Raw genomic sequence first — 15,307 nt, 5'->3', positions numbered from 1 at the left:
CGGTGTATATGAAATATTAACGCAACCGAGCGTTTCTCTTAAATTTTCTTGATACATCGATAAATAATAAATTTTTCATTCATTTTAATGTTCTTTTTTAAGAAGCTTGATATTTTTTTTTTTAATTTTATTTTACTGCACATTTTTTTTTTTTAAATGTGGTAGACCGAATTTTTTTTGTTATGTAACTGCAATCCAAAGTGAAAAGAATTGAAATCGATCCTAACTATATTTCCAAAAAAATACGACACCAAATCACATATAACATTACAGTGATTTTTGCTTATAAGTAGTACCTCATATAATAAAAACTTAACGAAACCTGAAATTAAAATTCATTTCTTAAACTAACAATCAAAAAAATCTGTACTTCACTAAAAGACGTCCATTCGATAGCTATCCTATTAAGGCACGATTCGCTAGAAAAAGCACCTGTTTTGAAGACCATCACCAAAAAAAACAATGGCCCGTAGATTTTTTTACCCCATATTATATCTGCTTCACATGATGTTAATTAATTAATTTAGTAGAAGCACGTAACTGTGAGGTCTAGTCTTGGAAAACTTGGGCATCGCTTGGGGTGTATTCGATTCGACAGATATTCCCTGGTTTGAATTGCATTCAATGAACTGCCGAAGCAAGACTTGCCAAATTTTTTTTTTTTTTGACGCTACAGTTAAATTATTAAGAAACAAAATTATGCCTCAGGCGACAGTCGGTTACTTAGTGCTATCTATCGATTACTATCTCGATGCATAAATGAGCTCAAAAGTTTCTCGGTGTTGCAACACATACTGATTACTCTGTCGTTTAGTAAAATTTTAGGAACCTCTATCAGTAAAACTCTTGCACTCGGAGGTGAAGTACAACATTGCGCGTGATAAAACTTCTTTGTGTACCTCCAAAAACAGTGCGCTCAAATATTTTTCGTAAAAAATAGTAAAAAATGAAGTTTTGGCGGTGCGGGTTGGCGTTGGCCCCTATGCTCCTCGTCTGTGGGGCATCGACGGCTGTGGATGACTTGAGAAATGGTACGACCAGTGACTTTCCACCGATAAATTACACGCACGTCGGCGAAAATGCAAATTCGGTGGAGTACAAAGTTCAGATCGAAGCCAATCACGCGAGTTCCATGAAAGCACTTTATGCCCTCACCAATGGATTCATTGATCTGATTCAAGGCAAAGAGGCACTTCCCGAGGGTGAGACAATTATTTCCTTTGTTGAACTTAAATATGATATGCACTTGTAAAAAAGGTATGCGTACTCAAGATCTTTTTATTTTTTTTTTATTAATTCACTGCATTGGTGACGTCATATTGACGTAAGCAACTCCCACGCGAGATAAGGTACATGACCTGTTCCAAAGAATAACCGATTTTCTATATCTATTCATGCATTGAATTCGTTATAATTTTTTTTTTAATGTATGCATTTGCAGTAAGATCAGTCTACTATTTATTTCTTAAAAGGATCACGTTAAAGTCTTACTTTTTGTTTAACGTCAGTGTCATTTATAGCGAAATATCGTGCAGTGAATCAAATAGTTATTTTTATACGTCATTAACGAAAGTAGATATGACATTTAGAAATATGGATGTGAAAAAAAATGTATCATAAAATGATAAGGTTTTTTATTGAAAATTTTAGCTCTGAAAAGTAAGAATAAACGTGAAAGGTGAAAATTCCTTATACGAAATACAGTTAGTATAACAGCAATTTTCGTTATTTGTTACAATTTTGTGGTCACGTACTATAAATACATACATATATGTACAGGGTGCGTGTTGATACTGATGGACTTTATTTTTCTTTATATTTTTTTAATTTCAAACTTTTCCAATTAGTCCACAGTCCCCCTATAAGTCACCACAGCAGTCACATTCATCTGAATACACTTCGTAAAATGGGATACCTCCTGTAATGTATAGAAAAAAATTGCCTTCTTTCACCATGACGTGCAGCTATCATGCTAGAAAATGAATTCATAAAAATAATTTATTTAAAAAATTACTGCAGTAATAGTAGTTTTCCTACGAGTTTGAAAAGTCTTTGTTTGCGAACCGAGAGGTTTGCGGCCCGAGCCGAAGGCGAGATCCGTTACGAGGTTCGTAAAGGAGACTTTTCGAACGAGTATCGGAAAACTGCTTTTTTGCCCGAGTAAGTACCAGCCTCCCAAAACCACCCGAGGGCGGAAAATTAATTTTAGTCCAATTGTAAAATTTTTGTCAAGTTCCCTGAAATTCATAAAAATTAATCTCTTTTTAATTACTCGGTATTTTAAAAAACCTCTAATTGATAAAGACAATAAACAACTTTACGGGCAATGCTGTTCAATTTTTATTGTGTCGTGACAACGTTTCGACTACACTTTGGCAGTCCTTCTCAAGTCTCTAAATTTAATAATATAAATAAAAATTTTTAAGAATCACAATAGCTTAGGTAATTTCTAAATTTTTTCTTATAAACATAGTTTTTACAAAAAATAAATAAATTATTACAAACCAATTCGACGTTGACAAAAATATTACTGAGCAAAGTCAATTCGCATAAGTTACATCTCTTTTCTTGCTCGTAAGTAATGACTAGACAATAACAAGGCTTACAGGTTATAGTGCTAAGTTTCAATACCAGTGTGTAACAAGGGGCGATCACACAAGTATCTATATAGCAGTAGTACAGCATAATAGTACAGTATAAAGTACGCAATATTCCAAAGTAAAACGGACAAGTGTTCGATCGAGATTTATTCTTTTACCTTTAAACAATGTTTTATAAAATACTTAAAAACAGTACTTAATTTATTTGTATCTGTAATTGTATTTACGGTATCGAATTTTGTAATACAAACCATTTCTGAAACTAACCTTTTGTGAAGAGAAGATTCTCGATCCAACACCCGTACCGAGTCAAAATCTAAGGTGTGTCCACTGTTCTGTTGAGAAAGACTGCCAAAGTGTAGTCGAAATGTTGTCACGACACAATAAAAATTGAATAGCATTGCCCGTAAAGTTGTTTATTGTCTTTATGCATTTCTCGCTGTTCTTGGAATCCTCTCGGTGTTTATATTGACCTCTAATTGAGTCAATTGAACTTCAATCGCTTTGTACGAAAATTTTTTTTTTTTTCATAATGTAAAACACAGAAATAACAGAACCAACAATTGTATGGATAAATAAAGCGTTTAACTGAATTTTTCAACTCAAATGAGTGAGAAATTGCGTTTTTATGAGTCAAACTACGCATTCCATTTCGTAACGTTGTATTTAGACGTATTTGGTAAATTCTCCTCCGATAATTACCTTCTTCTCTTCTACATGTACAGTAACGTAAAAAAAAAATGTCAACAGGTTTCATCGACATAAATGAGAATAACATCATCGAAGTCAAGTGGGACACCGGCAAACTTTTGAAGCACTACGGCTTCATGACCACATTGTCGATAGTTTTACTGGTACTGGCTGTGATCCTTCCCTTCATCGGTTGCTGCGTTTGTCGCTGCATCTCCCGAAAGAACCGAAAGTACAGCAAAAACCTGCTGGTCCTGGCACTGCTTTTGGTGTTTGTGCTTATGGTGTTTGGCCTCTCCTTTGCGACACTTTCCAGTTTGTCTGTGCGGAGGGGTACTCGTGAATTGCCCGACCACTTGGACAATGCCACGGAAGATCTTCAGGTGTACATTACCAGCATCACGTACGTAACGTGATCCGATGAAAAATCGAGCCCTTGATTTCATACCAAAATATTTTTTCATTTGCGTAATTGATATTCCAATAATTCATCTAATTGCTTGCAGTGCCGAGGGGGAGATACTCGTGCAGCAGAACTTGCAACAGCTCGTGAAAGAACTTGCGTCAATAATAGTCAATGGCAGTGAGTCAGCAAATGGTAAATTTAAAGAATTTCCAGGAATCGTCATTTTCGAGAACATCAAGAATATGGTATTAGACCTTGGCAATATGAGAGATAATCTGAGGTTTGCGGTCCAAGTGTTTCATAACCTTAAAAATAATGTTACGGAAATCGACGATGGTGAGTTAATATATTATATACATTGCTTTCTTTTTTTATCAGGCCTCATTCATTTATTTTACATATTTTTAGAGCTTTCGAGATTTTGTGAAAATTTTAATCGAGAGTTCAGTACGATGGGTTCCCCCATTGGAAAGCAGTGTTGGGATAAACAAAAAATTACAAGTGGCATAAAAGGAAAACTTGGAGAAGTAAAACAAATTTAAATATATAAGTGATTGCGTTGTATTGTTAAAGTGTGTTTATCTAAATAGAATTAAAGCTAGAATTAAACCCTATCGATTGAAACACATTTTAGTTCCACTTAGTGTCTTCGTTCAAAAGTTATAGCTGTTTAAAGAGGAGCGATAAAACGCGCTTAGACTGAGATTTCGTAGATTTTTCCCAGAAATTTGTAATTAAAAAAAAAATCCCTGTAACTTTAATGGCACCAAATTCAACAAATTTTTTTTTTAATTAATAGAGCTTAATGTAACACACGACGTCTATACTTGACGATGTAGGTATGTGCAACGATGCGGCAGACAAGCTTTTTTTTTCCTAGTACGAGCTTTTAGGTGCAAAATTGATATTGGGACAGGGTGCGAAAGTGACATTTTGACTATATTTTTTAAATTAGACTATTCTGTTTGAGTTTCATGCAGTAGCATGAGCCCTGGACACTAAGAGAACCACTTACGGCAGAATTATATATATTTTTTTTTTTTTTTTTTTTTATATTATAGTGCTCTACGTCCGGCTCCTTTTTAATAAGGGCACTACTATGGGCACTTAGCACTTGGGAGAAGGAAGGGAAGAGGGATGGGAGGCCTCCCATCACTGGGAGGGGGGTAGGGGGAATTAGGCAAATTTGCTGCGAGAAGGTCGCCTAAACCCTCCTCGAGGAGCATTGCGTGGTGAAAAAGCACATGTGAAAGACACAGAGGTACTTTGCCCGTAAAAGTCGCACTGGCCGGGAATTGAACCACGGTCTCCCGCGTGCCAATCCACGACCTAGCCGACCGAGCCACCGCGCGCTCGAATTATATATATATAAAAGTGTACGTACCCTTCTGGTCAGTACACTTTAATATATATATATATATGTGTGTGTGTGTGTGTGTGTGTGCGTATTTGTGTGTGTGCGTATTTGTGTGTGTGCGTGTGTGTGTTTCTGGATATTTTGAAAGCATCGATTTTAAATTCACATCATTCTGCAGGTGTCCCTCGAAAATGTAACTAACGCTCAGAGAGAAATAGAGGAGCTGTATAACAACAAAGAAGTTATGGCAAATGTAGACAAGAGCAAAGAAAAGTTGATGGAATTTGAGGCCAAAATCCAGAAAAAGACCAGCCAGTCCATATCAGAAGTTCGAGGCAAAGTTGAGGGGGCACGTAAACGTATCTTCGAGCTGATCCAACACGAGACCAAAATACTAAACAAAACTCTTTTGGAAACCAAATCTCTTGTAAAGGATAAAATGCTCGACATTAACAAGTACTCGGTTTATTGGTACATTGTTGGTCTCGTTGTTTGTACCACCATATTCGTGATGTCCATACTGGTACTTCTTGGGGCCATTTTCACGGTGTCAAAACCAGATAGTCACAACGGCTGCGGCTTCTATCTATTGTCAACGTAGGTGCCATTTTTCTAGATAATTATTTTAAATGGTAAAAAAAAATGCAAATGAATGTTGGTTGATTATTGAAGGGCCATTTGGACCATATTTTGCGTGACGAGTGTATTGGTCGTGCTAAACGTGGCGCAGATGCTGGTGGGTGTTCCGAGTGAGCGTATCGTCTGTGAAACGCTCAAAAATCCCCGTGACAGTCGAATTATGCAAGTCGTGAGTGAAAAAATACACGTCGAGAGCTCAAATTACACATCATCTAATTGGAGCCTCTATGAATTTATCGAGTAAGTTTTTTTGTACTTTTAATCGTGTCTTTACTATCTTCATTTTTAATTACGATGATTATATGATTTATTGATTGTATAGCTCTTGTCACAAAAACGAAACTTTGATAAGAGGATTACACTTAAAAGACGACGTAATTGCCGAAGTTTGGAAAAACTACATCGACAGGTTTGACATCAACAAAACCATCGATGAGTCTATAAATAAAATAAATCTGGATGGCAAGTACGAGTTTATGAATCCAGAAATCACGGAAAAACTGAAAAAATTGGCTAGTAGTGCAGTTAAAGTAACAAATTTTGATGAAATTGACAAAATTTTAAAGCAGAACTTAACAAGCACCGATTTGTTGGAATCCGCAAAAAAAGTAATGGATTTTTCGAATAGTAGCTGGATGAATAGTGATGGTAAGCAAATACTTGTGAATCATTCTATATTATTGACGAAGCTCAACGAAAAAGTCAATGATACGATATCGATGGGTGAAAAGTTGATCTTCACTGTCAAGCGGATACAATTAAATGCTACGTTGATGCAAAAAGCTGTGAATAATCTCATCGTAGACGTGGAAGGTGCCCAGCATTGGGTCAACTATGACGCGACCATAGCTATGAAAGAAGTATACAATACATTTTTTCAAACGCAATCATAATTTTAATAATAATATTTATAAATCTAATGAGTCTATAATCTAATGTGTACAGATGGTCACGAGCATGGGAGCGTCTCTGAAGAATCGGATTGGCGAGTTTTTCCCTCAAGTCCTGCACAGCATCACCAACGAGTTTGGCAGATGTGCTCCGCTATCGAATTTGTACAACGCGACAATAGTTATTGGCTGCGACAATATCCTCGACCCATTTGTAAGTCATACATTTGTCACATGGAAATCGGTAATTTTTTTTTTTTTTTTTTTTCATCACCAAAAAATGTCTACTTTACAGAATGGGTACTGGCTGAGCATGGGATGGTGCCTGTTCCTCTTCGTTCCCATGGTAATTTTGAGTGCAAAATTCATTGGCCTGCAAAAAACCCCCAAAGCGGATTTGGCCAGTTCCACGGAAGAGTACGTGCATTACGTTTTATTAAAAATAAGCATTTAAGCTCCTTTACAACAAAAAGTGACGGATGAGGAAAAAAAAATTTTTTTTTTTTTTAGAATCAGAGATTCCCATCAGACGGCTACTGTCAGGCACGTGAGGAACAGGAGTAGGTGGGCACAGCTCAAGAAAGAGCCAAGAAAAAGTACCGAAACCGAAGACATCTGAGGCCTATGTGATTTATCAATATGATTTTTTATAATGTCATACATTTTCAAACCCTCATAAAATTCCCGACTATTCAAGCTCTTTTGTGTTTGGAATATTCAGGTGTCAATAATTGAAAAATTATCAATATTTAAAAATTGAATGATTAATGTAACGTCAGCATGGACACAATGTCTGTGTGTTTTCGGTGTAGAGCCAAGTATTAGAATATAAAAATCTGCAACTTCAAAAAATACAAGTTATATAAATTTTTAGCGAAAACAACAGTTTCATCGATTACTTATAAAAAAAATAAACAAATGATACCTTTTAACAAAATAAGTTTATTTATATTCAAAAAAATGTATGACGCTTGGGATATTTTTTATTATAGATCCAAAAATACTCTTAATCTGAAAAACCTACTTGTCAAAATAAAAGGTCAAATTTGTCAAGGTCCTATTCAAACTATTAATCCCATGAGGTGTGAAATTTTTTTTTTGTAAATTGTATCCTTGAAAAAATTATAGTTAATGACACAGATACGCAGGTAGGGATCATTTGTTCAATAATTGAGTTTAAAATAACGTACGAGAAGAAGCAGTCGTGAACTACATTTTTATTATTTACAAATTATTAGTCGACGACGTATAAACAGTTACAATAAAGCACACACTCGTACAATCAAAGTACACACGGTTAAAATAAATATTATTTCTATGTCTTAACATGTACAATATGTTAATATTCTTATAATTATTTGTATTATATCAATAAAATCAATTGTACCCGAATTCTGTGTGTTTTTGTTTATTGAGCAATAAATGTGTACCTGTATATGCACAAATAACCATAAATAATTAATTATTTACCAACACTAAAATGATGCCCCTAACTGCCGTGTCTCAATTTGATGGGTCTTGGAAGTTCACCGCTAGTATTTAAATCTTCGTTCGACGTCTCGACAGGAGCTTAGTTGGGGTACCTGAAACAAAGAAAAAAAAAATCATGTCAGTTGAATAGATTTTTTATCACTTTTTTTTTTTTTTTTGAAGAAACAAGTAACGAAAAAAACACACCCTGCGGTATTTTCTTCAACAACGTCACTGCTCGAGGTGGTTTGCGCCAAATACTCGTTTACCCGATCGGTCGTCAACTCGGTCTCTTTGTCGACCACCAAAGTTCCACCCAAGGCAGCTCTGTTTTGCAAAAAGAATATCGGCCTTGGGAGTTCCGGGTCAAACGTCACCTGATGCCTCTGTGGCAGCCCCGACTCGACGTACTTGACGTCGGATATGGTCGTGTGGGTGTGCAAATAAACGGGTTTTCGCAACAAATCACCCCCCTGTTGGTCCCCGTTTCCATTAACCTCCGGGACGGCGCCCGCGTGAAAATTGTAATTTTGCGTCTGACTGGTCACCGGCTTGGTGGTCGCTGATGGTCTACCGATCGTCGAGTAACCCGATGTACTACCAGCCACGTGGCCATTGTTGGGACTGCTAGGTTTGGGGCTGGACTTCCTCACCGGGTAACCACTCGTACTTCCGCCTCCCACGACGACGCTAACCAAGTAATGAGTCGAGGCACCTTGACCGGGTCTCTCGCTGCTGGCCGGCTTTTTGTGAGCACCCGTATCGGAGTACCTTCGATTCGAGGTGCCCTTTTTCGTCGGATGCCCGTACAAGCCCGTGCCCCTGGTCTGATCTTCGTCGCGATCGGTATGCGGTGAACGCCTCGTGGTCGCCCTAGTCACCGGTCTCGGAGTTCTCGTGACCAAAGGGCTCACCACCTCGTAAGGGCTCCGTGGAGTTGGGGTCGACAAGTACGAGTAGCGCTGGTGGGGGTCCAGCTGCGCGAAGAACTCGTTGTTGGGGACATGGTCGTTCAGTGGCTTGGGACTCAGCCCGTAGCTCGGTGGGTTTGGATTGTCGGGGTCCTGGAAGTTGTGGGGGAAGTAGGGCCCCGCGGGAAACCGGTTGACGTGGACGCTCGAGCCGTAGACGGAGTCGGTGACGATGACCGGGGCGTTAACCGCGTTGTTGTTCACCACGATCGTTATGTTCTCGCGGGGCCCGAGGGGCCGCCTCACCGCGATCCTATTGTGCTGGCTGATCCTCGTCTTCATCGGCGACTGCTTCTTCTTTGCACCTCTCGCCTCCACCTCCTCCTCTTCCTCGGCCGATCGACGGCGTCTCGGTTTTTCCGTCCACGGAGTCAGGTCGATCCGGCCCATCGCCGGGTCGGTGCAGGATAGCCTCTGGTTCCTAAAGTTGTCCGCGGCCAGCATCACAAACACCTGGATGTCGTCGATGTTGTGCATGGTCGTGCACAAGACTTGGGCCAGGGTGACTTTGCGTATCTGTTGCAGTTGGGCGGGCGTGAAGCCGTTCTCGAGGAAGGGGTTCTCGTACCAGAACCTATCGCCCTTGCGTAGGTTGCGGAACTGTTGGGCTATGATGCAGGCGAAGGTTGGCCCGACCAGTCCACCCGCGACCGGTTTCTCGGCCAGACCGGCGGTGAACAGGTCGACATCCTCCACTGCCGCGTACAGGTCGCGGAGCTTGCCCGCCGATTGGGGGGTGAGTACACGCTCGAGATCGGCCCAGTCGCGCACCGGACTCAGCCCACAGGGAAGCCGGTAGTCGGCGAACGCCGGGATACCGTGGTCCCTGCCCCGCTGGACGTTGATCGAGGCCAAGTCCATGCCGAACGGGAAACCCGGCGTCTGGAACAGGTGGCCAGTCAGCTCCTCCGATATGAACTCGTCCCTCCTCTGGGCTGGCTGGTTCACCAGCCCGAGCAGCAACCGGTCCACCGAGCCCGGGCTCTCCAGGTTCCCCGGGTTCCTAAACTCCTCGTGTATCGACACGTCTGAAACACGAACAACCGTCCAGTGTAACCAACACACCCATGGGTTATTATACACGTATCGTTGCAAAGTATAATTGTGGACTAACTGTTGGGGATGGGCCGGTGGTTGGCGTCGAAGCGCACGAAGCTGGGCTGGACGAGGGAGTGGCCGAAGCGAAAGGCCGCGGCCGAGAACTCGTTGGCCACGTTCGGGCTGACGGTCTCGTCGTACCCGTCGTAGTAGCCCCTGGGCCGGAGCTCGATGTCGAAGAGCTTCATCACGTCGTGGCCTGAAAAAGATCCGAGAGTTTCAAAGAGAAGAAAAACCCCATCCACACCCGATCGACGAAAACCAACCGAGAACTATCGGGAGGAACTCGCGGTAGGTGACGTGCTGGACGATGGCCCCGACGATGCGGCGCGTCTCCTGGAACACCTTCTCGTCGCCCCAGTGCTGGTTGAGGCTGGCCATGCGCGCGGCGAGGCTGTTGTGGAGCCTGAGAAAGACCACGTGGAGCGATATGAGGGCTGGTTGCTCGCTCAGCCTTATGTCCCCGGCTCGGAAGCAGTTGGTCGACAGGGAGCCCCGCCTGCAGAGATCCGACTCCTCCTCCTCCTTGGGCAGGAACGGCCGCTGGGGTTGCAACTTCCCGTACTGCATGAGACCTCCTCGAAAGACGCGCAGAGTGTCGCCCTGTCGGGCGCTGCTGCTGTATACCGTGGAGGCGTCGATGTAGCTCGTCACCTGGGACAGTTGCTCGCGGGTGCCAAACTCGCAGTCCTCCCGCGGCACCGCTCCGCTGCGCACAAACTCCATGCACCGCACGCCCAGCTTGCCGAGCCTGCTGTCTCGCGGCTCCACCGAGATCGGCAAACACTCGGGGTGCTTTTCACGCAAACACAATTGGTTTTTTTTTCTTTTCTTTTTTTAAAGGAAACGAAGAAGAATTACCAGAAATTCGGGTGGTTGTACGCCCACGCCACCGTTGAGGCAGCACTGGGGTATCGAGCCGTTGAAAGCCGTGCTCTGGCCGGTGGCCGTGACGTCGTGATCGATAAACTGGCCCCACTGCATGAGCATGTGGGTGACGGAGGTGAGGGGCACGTCGCGCTCCTCGTGCACGCGGTCGCTTATTTGCCGGGCGCTCGGCAGCTCGGCCCCCGTTACCGATCTTCGCACGCTCTGTATTCCATCGTCGTACACGCCCGGCAGAAATCTTGACAAAAACAAGTTAAACAATTACCTATACATCTCTTTTGGTTTCAACCGATTTTTCGGTACCTCTGCATCGGGGACATTGCCGATCCCCACCAGAGCTCCTTGAGATTGTTGCAGCTGCCGTCGGTGGTTCGGTACCTCAGGCTCGCCGGGGGGCACTGTGGGATGCCCTTTTTCGGGCACTGCTGCCGAAGGGGGCTCCTGTTGGCGGCGCGATCGAAACTCGCCTGGCGCAGCAGGTCGGGAAATCTAAATTATCGATGGTAGTTGATTCGAGTGTTCAGCGTAAAAAAAAAAAAATAAAAAAAATCGAATAAGCTTTAAGCCTTACTTGCTGCGAAACTTGGTGGAGGCTTCGAGGGCCGCGTAGCCGAACCTCGCCAGTTGCCTAGCTTCCTCGCTCTGATCGTTAAACGCGGCGACGAAGCGCGCCGGGTTGTCCGGGCTCAGGTAGAGACCTGTTGAACGATTTTCCTTGGTATAGAGAAAAAAAAAAAAACCAAAACGTATATTTTTGAGTTTCACTGACCCATCTTGTAGAGCCTCGGTTCCTTGAGATCGTAGAGCTCGTTCATGGCCCGTATGCCAAAATCGGCAGCCTCGATCAGGTCCTCCTCACGCGGTTCGGGATACGAAGCCCTCGGGCTGGCCATCCCCTCGAGCGTCGTCTCCCTGCCCGATCGCTCGTTGCCGATTTTTTGATGCCCCCGGTGACCCAACGTCCCATTGCTGGACGATTTCACGGCCGACGCGATCGCTAAGGCGATAATCGTTAGACACCTGGAATCCAACGCCATTATACGTGTGTACACGCACGAAACGAGACCAAACAAACAAAAAGACTCACGGGGTGAACGAGCGCACGGTCATCTCGGAGTATCCTCATCAAGTTAAACAAAAAAAAAACAACACGAGAGGGGGATAAATCGGTATACGGAGCCACGGGGCGGCCGGTCTAAGGCCAACTAAACCGGCGCTCGCTCGGGCGCCTCGTCTTAAACGCTCTTCCTCCTTCGTATCGCTTGTAACGTACTCATCTGGCTCGTTTTTTTTAACGGTTACCCTTCCCCCTCCTCATCTCAATACTCATTTCGCTCACTTGTATGTACGTACACGCAGAGGCCAAGCCTCGCGTGTACACATTATAAACGTATGCATGCTCCTCTTTTTGGTCGATTACTGTTACACGCGCGTAAATACAACACGTGCACGCGCGCGGCACGGGTAGAGAAGAGCGGCGACGGCGATCGGTTCGCGATGTGTACATATATATACCTACTCGAGTATATACGTCCACGCGAGCGGAAGATGCTGGTCGACGACCCGAAATCCATATACCAACGCCCTCGTGTACAGTGCGTATACCAACATACCGTCCATCCCACAATTATGTCTACGTAGGTGTTGATTGTGTATCTACTAATAAATCAGCCCTTGCGATCGGTTGCCTTTTCGTCCAAACCACCTGTTGGTGGTGATCTTTTTATCCATCGTGGAGCTCGAAAACAAATTATTTACTCTTAGCTGATCGATACCGGAGTGTTCGAGTTCTAATCCTTTCTATCTCAAGTGTATGTTATTCATACAAAACTATAAAATCGACAATCTACCGTAATCACGTAACCATGTGAGAGTTGGTAATTGTTTTGTTTGTTTTTTTCTCTCATCTTAGATAAATCGGGCAAAGAAATAGAAATAAAACACGATTCGATAAAATTCACAACGTGCGCTGCGGTGGAGGGGGGAAAAGACGCGGTGCAAAACACATTTTCTCAAGGCCACCGATCTGAAGCCGTTGATTAACTCTATATATGGGGCACAACGCGCCAATGGGAGAGTGTTACTTGAAAATATCGACAAACCTCGGGGTGGTTAGCGTCGCGCGGCCTTCTCCTGGGCCTGCAGGCTCGCGATGGCCTTGCCAGTGCCGTAGAGTACCTTGGCGCGCACGTGCACGCGCCTCTTGGCCAGCGCGGCGGGGCCGGCCGGTGTGGCGGCGGAGGTCGGCGGGGAGACCGGGTGGCAGCTGCCGCATCCCGAGCCGCCGGACAGCTGGAGACCGCCTCCTCCGTAACTCGTGCCTCGACAGCTCGTGCAGCCCTCCGACATTGTTTCTCCTCGCTTTCCTTCCTTTGGCCCTCTGATGCCGATTTTTTTTTTATACCTTCCGAAGTTTTACTTGGCTCCCGGGGACGAGGCGCATTTTACCGTCTGCCGTCCTCTTCGTGGCTATAGATCTGAAAATCGGATGCATCGTCGTGACATTGCGCACCTGCATGCATTGTGCAGCACATGACTTTTTAACCAATCATCATTTCTTCAGGTACCGATCTTAAGTACAAGTCTTTTATTATTACATATTTTCAATGTCAATATATTACATTCGAACGGGTATTAAAAAACCGCACCTCTGATTACTACGGTAAAGTATATAGCGTGATCTTTTTTTTTTCTTCTTTACTTTCTTCATACATGCAAAATATGGAGATTTGCATAAAAAAAAAAAAAAATAGAAAATCAGATCATCAGAAACAGATTTGGGGCAACGAGCTAAATTAGTAGTTGTACTCACGCTCTGATGAATAATATTTAAAAAACGGTATACCATACTGTGCTCTCATTTTTTTTTTTTTTTAAATCGTCTACAATTGACTCGGAAATCCGTGCTCATTCACACCAAGGGTATACAATTTCGCAAAGGCGGATGGTATATCATTTGCTTTTCGCTTATTCACACATCACCGAACCGGCAAACGATTGTTATTCACTAAAACGAGCACTGCTCCAAAGTAATTGGAGTTTTATCGGAACATATAGGTGCCATATAGTTTATCTTTTATCCTCTCTGTATTGTACAGGCAAAGGCTCGCGTGACACTTTGATCGAAACACATCGCCAACCATGCGGCAATCGAGCGATTTTCTTTTAGACGCTTCACACCGAGCGATCAATTGCCGATCCCTCGAGCGTCTATAATTGCACTCGTGACGATTTATTCATACGTGATTGCGTAAATGTCACGCAAAAGCTCCCACACAACATCATCCCCGTGGCAATTTAAACTAATCCATCCAAAAGCTCTTGCGATCGAGCGCGCGCTAATCGATACCGAAACGAGGCCTCTGCTGTAATCATCTAATCAATTAACAACCACGGAGGGGTGGCATGGGTAAAGTGCTCGCTTGTATTTAGCCCCCAGCCATCATCTGGATAATTTTCGACTCAGCCACCGATCCCGTCCACCTCGCCGTTAGATTAAATTTTACGTCATCTCTGCGCGCGTGCACACGAAAGCTCGTAAGCTACATGTATGTTATTCGTTTGCGGTAAATTAAAAAATCGGCGCTTTTTCCCGCACGTGGTTGTATATATACGTGTATTAAACTTACCTCGTTCGTTGTTAAAATTTCTTGCTGAAAATCGAGATGCGACGCACTCCTGTGATACGCAATCACTTCACGCGTACGACGATTGAGATGTAAAAACAATGCACAAGTCCGTTGTGTATGTAAATGTATATACGTCCTCGCGCTTCCAAAACCAGATACAACGATGATGGATGTATTTGAAAGAGGCGCAGGATGGGAGAGCCTCCGCGTCGTCAGCAGCGTTGCCGATCGGCCCTGCGACTATATAACCGATCGCGGCGCGTGCGTTTTATTCCCGTCGGCCTCTCTCTCCACCTCTGCTGTGCGTCGTCGTCGACGGGAGATCGGCGCTGCACATCGGCAGCAGGTTGCAGCGGCTCCCCCGTTCACCATAAAATCCGGGAAAATCTGGGTTAATTAGCAGAGAGCCGCGAGCGCCGTGTCGCGGTATTATATAGGTAGTGCGTGCGCGTAAAACGACTGTACGGGTGTGCACGTATATATATATAATACGTGTGTTATTAAGCAAGCACGCCGACCCGCGACCGACCGACCGACTGAACGACTCGGCCTCCGTTGCCCTCGACGGTGTTGTTGTTGTTGTTGTCTCGAGGTGTGTACACGCATATCCACGACGGGCGGGATTTTTCTATTTTTCCGTCCCCCTTTGTAACAACGCATATATACCGA

General features: G+C 43.6%; 2 protein-coding genes across 2 annotated transcripts; one reads left to right on the top strand and one right to left on the bottom strand.

Moving 5' to 3' along the window:
- Window positions 1–859: 859 nt before the first annotated feature.
- On the top strand, window positions 860–7,889 carry LOC149373971 (prominin-1-like). The gene is made up of 10 exons (XM_089595191.1): window positions 860–1,202; window positions 3,351–3,693; window positions 3,797–4,032; window positions 4,105–4,223; window positions 5,232–5,650; window positions 5,726–5,932; window positions 6,015–6,552; window positions 6,638–6,796; window positions 6,878–6,999; window positions 7,093–7,889. The coding sequence occupies exons 1-10, from the start codon at window positions 947–949 to the stop codon at window positions 7,199–7,201; spliced, it is 2,508 nt and encodes an 835-aa protein (XP_089451317.1). The 5' UTR covers window positions 860–946; the 3' UTR covers window positions 7,202–7,889.
- Window positions 7,890–8,152: 263 nt separating this feature from the next.
- On the bottom strand, window positions 8,153–12,119 carry LOC106644492 (immunomodulatory peroxidase). The gene is made up of 9 exons (XM_089595502.1): window positions 12,097–12,119; window positions 11,779–12,029; window positions 11,581–11,707; window positions 11,313–11,498; window positions 10,983–11,247; window positions 10,388–10,916; window positions 10,138–10,320; window positions 8,260–10,051; window positions 8,153–8,165 (listed from the first exon to the last, which is right to left on the bottom strand). The coding sequence occupies exons 1-9, from the start codon at window positions 12,117–12,119 to the stop codon at window positions 8,153–8,155; spliced, it is 3,369 nt and encodes a 1,122-aa protein (XP_089451628.1).
- Between the last annotated feature and the right edge of the window lie 3,188 nt (window positions 12,120–15,307).

The sequence above is a fragment of the Copidosoma floridanum genome, unplaced genomic scaffold, assembly GCF_036245765.1.
Source record: "Copidosoma floridanum isolate Cflo_tuat_1 unplaced genomic scaffold, Cflo_Japanese_pri ptg000025l, whole genome shotgun sequence".
Lineage (NCBI taxonomy): Eukaryota > Metazoa > Arthropoda > Insecta > Hymenoptera > Encyrtidae > Copidosoma > Copidosoma floridanum.
This window is presented reverse-complemented; position numbering and strand designations above follow the sequence as displayed.

Coding starts and splice junctions, on each gene's coding strand:
- LOC149373971 (XM_089595191.1), top strand. CDS start 947: ATGAAGTTTTGGCGGTGCGGGTTGGCGTTGGCCCCTATGCTCCTCGTC. Junction 1,203..3,350: donor CAAAGAGGCACTTCCCGAGG/GTGAGACAATTA, acceptor AAATGTCAACAG/GTTTCATCGACATAAATGAG. Junction 5,651..5,725: donor GGCTTCTATCTATTGTCAAC/GTAGGTGCCATT, acceptor TGATTATTGAAG/GGCCATTTGGACCATATTTT.
- LOC106644492 (XM_089595502.1), bottom strand. CDS start 12,119: ATGACCGTGCGCTCGTTCACCCC. Junction 10,917..10,982: donor TACAACCACCCGAATTTCTG/GTAATTCTTCTT, acceptor TTGCGTGAAAAG/CACCCCGAGTGTTTGCCGAT. Junction 10,052..10,137: donor CCACCGGCCCATCCCCAACA/GTTAGTCCACAA, acceptor TTCGTGTTTCAG/ACGTGTCGATACACGAGGAG.